The 4,835-nt window shown below is 40.2% G+C and overlaps 1 protein-coding gene across 1 annotated transcript; it reads left to right on the top strand.

The window, feature by feature from the left end:
• Positions 1-3,042: 3,042 nt before the first annotated feature.
• Positions 3,043-3,630, top strand: LOC142538734 (uncharacterized). Its single transcript, XM_075644031.1, has 2 exons — positions 3,043-3,220; positions 3,323-3,630. The coding sequence occupies exons 1-2, from the start codon at positions 3,043-3,045 to the stop codon at positions 3,628-3,630; spliced, it is 486 nt and encodes a 161-aa protein (XP_075500146.1).
• Positions 3,631-4,835: the final 1,205 nt, after the last annotated feature.

Genomic DNA, 4,835 nt, shown 5'->3' with positions numbered 1-4,835 from the left:
GTGACAAAGAAATTTGAATCCCTAGAGCCTACTGAAGAGAATGTAGAAATTCTTGTTGAGGAAGATGATGGAAAGGGTGTAAGTGTTGGTAAAGAGAAAGTAGAAGAACCCAAAAAAGTACTTGAACAGCAGCCTTTACCGAAGGTGAAGCTTCCATATCCATAGAGTTCAAGAAGAAAGGGTTAGATGATCAGTTTGCGAATTCCTGGAAATATTCAAGAAAATACACATTAACATCCCATTTGTCGATTCATTGAATCAAATGCCCAATTATGCTAAGTTCATCAAGGATGTGATGTCCAAGAATAGGAAACTTCAAGAATTTGAGACCGTGAAGCTAACCGAAGAGTGCAGTGCCATACTCCAAAGGAAACTCCTACAAAAACTCAAAGATCCAGAGAGCTTTACTATTCTTTTTGTTATTGGGGGTTCTAGAGTAAATAGGGTTTTATGTGATTTAGGTACCATTATTAATTTAATGTCTTTTTCTATTTACAGGACCTTGGAGCTTGGCGAGGTGAAGCCTATTACTATAACTTCGCAGCTGGCGGACAGATCACTTACATATCCATGAGGGATAGTAAAGGATGTGCTGGTAAAGGTAGACAAATTCATATTTCCTGCTGATTTTGTCATTTTAGATATGGAGGAAGACCAGGAAGACTCCACTTATCTTTGGAAGGCCATTCTTGGCCACTGGAAAAGCCTTGATTGATGTGCACAAGGGCGAGCTCACACTGAGAGTAGGTGGAGATGAAGATGTGTTCAATATCTATAACACCATCAGAGGACCAAATGAGGTAAGTACTTGTAATAGTATTGATATCATTGATTCATGTGTATCTCAAGTGGGTGCATTTATGTTGACGAAAGACTCCTTAGAGAGATTCTTATTGTAATCGGCATCTACAGTGGATGAAGAGGACTGGGACATGAGAGAGGACTTGCTTGCTCTCAATATGCTGCCTAAAGAAAAGGTTTATGCCCAGCACGAAGAGTTACTTGAGGATGCGAGTAAAGAGGTACCAAAAGCATCTCCTGAATTGAAGGAATTGCCGAGTCACTTGTGTTATGCATTCTTAGATGAGAGTTCGTCCTATCCGGTAATTATATCTTCTGCTCTTACTATTGATGAGAAAGATAGGTTGTTGAGAGTGTTGCGAGAGTTTAAATCTTCTTTGGTAAGGACAATTTCTGATATAAATGGGATTAGCCCTACTGTTTGTATGCAGGAATCCTATTCCCCCTATGTTGATCATCAGAGGAGGCTTAATCCAGTCATGAAAGAAGTGGTGAGATCTAAGGTATTAAAATTTTTAAATGCTGGTGTTATTTATGCTATATATGACCGTTCTTGGGTTTCACCAGTGCAAGTAGTGCCTAAGAAGGAGGGTACGACTGTGGTGAGGAACGAGAGGAATGAATTAATTTCAACTCGTCCAGTGATTGGTTGGGGAGTGTGTATATATTAGAGGAAATTGAATAATGCCACAAGGAAATATCACTTCCCCCTCCCCTTTATTGACCAGATGCTTGATAGAGTAGGTTGTTATCATTATTATTACTTTCTAGATGATTATTCAGGTTACAATCAAATTGTCATAGCACCGGATGATCAAGAGAAGACTACCTTCACTTGCTCCTACGGTACATTTGCTTTCAGGAGAATGTCATTTGGACTTTGCAATGCACCTGCTACGAATCAGAGGTGTATGATGGCCATATTTCTTACATGGTGGAAGAAATCATGGAAGCTTTCATGGATGATATATCTATCTTTGGTTCATCATTTGATCATTATTTGCAGAATCTGACACTTGTTTTGCAGAGATGTCAAGCGAAAAATCTAGTTTTGAATTGGGAGAAATGTCACTTCATGGTTCAAGAAGGTATTGTGCTTGGGCACAAGATTTTGGCTAGAGGAATGGAAGTGGACAGAGCCAAAGTCGTGGCAATTGAAAATCTCCCACCACCAAAGAATGTGAAAACGATCGAGAAGTTTTTTGGGACATGCCGGGTTTTATCCTCGCTATATTAAAGATTTCTCTAAAATCACTAGATCTTTGTGTAATTTGTTAAAGAAAGATTCTACATTTATTTTTGACGATGGTTGTTTGCCGGCATTTAACAGAATCAAGACAGCGCTGATTTCTGCACCCATCATGATAGTGCCTTACTGGAAGAAGCCCTTGAGCTCATGTGCGATGCTAGTGACTACGCTGTGGGAGCAGTTTTGGGACAAATGCGAGATAAGATGTTCAAGGCTATCTACTATTCAAGTCGCACACTTAATGCAGCCCAACAGAATTACACAACCACTGAGAAAGAAATGCTAGCAGTGGTGTTTGCATTCGACAAGTTCAGAACATATCTCATTGGCACCAAGGTAACTGTTTTAACTTACCATGCAGCTCTTCGTTACTTGTTTGCCAAAAAGGATGCAAAGCCCAGGTTGATACGATGGATACTCCTACTTCAAGAATTTGACTTTGAAGTCAAAGAAAAGAAAGGCTGCGATAACCAGGTGGCAGATCACTTGTCACGCCTAGAGCTGGAAGAAATAATTGAAGGCGGAGCTATCAATGAGTCGTTCCCAGACAAACAACTCTTCAAGGTAAATGTTACGCATCCTTGGTTTGCAGATATAACTAATTTTCTTGTTGTAGGTGAATTACCACCAGATTTAACTCATCACCAAAAAAAGAAATTTCTTCATGATGCCAAGTTTTATCAGTGGGACGATCCCTTCGTGTTCAAGAGATGCGCTGATCAGGATAATTAGACGGTGTGTAGCAGAGGAGAAGCAGGTACGATCCTAGAGCAGTGTCATTCCTCACCCTATGGTGGACACTTTGGAGCATCTAGAACAGCAGCTAAGGTATTACAGTCGGGTTTCTATTGGCCTAATCTGTTTAAGGACAGTTATACTTTAGTAAAGTCTTGTGATAAATGCCAAAGAGTTGGCAATATTTCTAGACGCCATGAGTTTCCACTAACAAATATTTTGGAGGTGGAACTTTTTGATGTTTGGGGTATTGATTCATGGGTCCATTCCCATCCTCTGTTGGTCAATCTTATATTTTACTTGCTGTTGACTATGTATCCAAATGGGTGGAAGCAATTTCCACTAGTACTAATGATGCTCGGGTTGTTGTTAAGTTTGTCCACATGAACATCTTTACAAGATTTGGAACTCCTAGAGCCATAATCAGTGATGAACGTACACATTTTTGTAACAAAGTTTTTAACTCACTGTTGGCCAAGTATGATGTGAAGCACAGGGTGACACTGGCATACCACCTGTAAACTAATGGGCAAGCAGAAATATCCAACCGGAAGATCAAGCAGATATTAGAAAAAACAGTGAAGACAAACCAGAAGGATTGGGCGATTAAGCTAGATGATGCCTTATGGGCGTACAGTTTTGCATACAAGACACCTATCAAGATGTCGCCTTATAGGTTGATTTTTGGGAAAGCTTGCCATCTACCTCTGGAACTGGAGCACAAAGACTTTTGGGCTATGAAAAAGCTGAATTTTGATATGGGGGCATTTGGCCAGAACCGATTGTTGCAGTTGAACGAGATGAAGAAATTCAGGAATGATACATACGAGAATGCAAAGATATAAAAAAAAGGACCAAGAGATGGCATGATAGACAGATTCTTCAACGAGACTTTGAACCAGGGCAACAAATGTTATTGTTCATTTCTCGACTAAGGTTGTTTCCTGGTAAGTTAAAATCACGATGGTCTGGACCATTCACAGTGGAAACAGTGTATCCACATGGGGCAATTGAGCTGAAGTGCAACAACGGTGAGACATTCAAAGTAAATGGTCTGAGGGTCAAGCATTACTTTGGAAGTGAAGTGCAACACATGGACAACCAACCCCTTGGAGAACCGAAGTAGAAAGAAGAAATTCAGGCTGATGACTATAAACCAAGCGCTGTGTGAGAGGCAACCCACAATTATTTTTAGCAATCGTTTTGTTTAGATTAATTTATTTTTAATCCATTATTTGTGAATTTTTATTATCTCCATTTGAGTATTGATTTGAATTATTTTACTTTTGCATGTTTTTAAAAAATAAAAAAAATAAAAAGACAGAGTGCATCGCACATATGCGCGATTTATTTTTGCGCACATTCCCACGCCTCATCTCGAAAGGCAGAGGACTTCGTGCATATGCGCCGGATAGAGGCGCGCATATGCGCTATATGACAAGGCAGAAATTTCGTGACAGTAACTTCGGTGCATATGCGCTGGTTTATGTCGCGCATATGCACGCGACGTGAGATATAAAAAAAATAAAACACGAACCCTGCCTCAGAAAATCACACAGCCGCATCCCTCCTCAGAAAACCCATAGCCGACCGCCGCTGCGCCTCGCCCAAAGCTGAACGCCGAAGCTCCGAGCACAGCCCTGACTTCCGATCACACTCTGATTTCCGATCACTTTCTGGTGCAAGTAAGGTTTTTATCCAGATTTTGTTCAAATCTTGAGATTAGTTAGAATTCATGTTCGATCTATATGGAGAATTTTTTATGTTGTGAATTGGGTGCTTCTAACTACTCTAAATCATTTTGTGATTGGGTTTGTACGTGACATTGATAACTGGATTAGTTGGTGTGGTGAGATTATTTTTGCCTTGACGCTCATCGGGGTGCGATTATCAGTGACTTTGGCTCCTCGATTGTTTGAATTTGGTGTGTGGGTGTGAGCTTTGAATTACTGAACTACATGGCTCCGAAAAAGAAATCCAAAAGGGTGATTCTTCCTCGTCAAGTTTTGATTCTCATAGGTTTTGGAATGAGGAGGCTCAACAAGTATAC

This window comes from Primulina tabacum, chromosome 3 (genome assembly GCF_025594145.1).
Source record: "Primulina tabacum isolate GXHZ01 chromosome 3, ASM2559414v2, whole genome shotgun sequence".
NCBI classification, from domain to species: domain Eukaryota; kingdom Viridiplantae; phylum Streptophyta; class Magnoliopsida; order Lamiales; family Gesneriaceae; genus Primulina; species Primulina tabacum.
The sequence above is the reverse complement of the archived record's forward strand: the minus strand, read 5'-3'. Positions and strand labels throughout refer to the sequence as shown.

Coding starts and splice junctions, on each gene's coding strand:
- LOC142538734 (XM_075644031.1), top strand. CDS start 3,043: ATGGGTCCATTCCCATCCTCTGTTGGTCAATCTTATATTTTACTTGCT. Junction 3,221..3,322: donor AGCCATAATCAGTGATGAAC/GTACACATTTTT, acceptor ATGGGCAAGCAG/AAATATCCAACCGGAAGATC.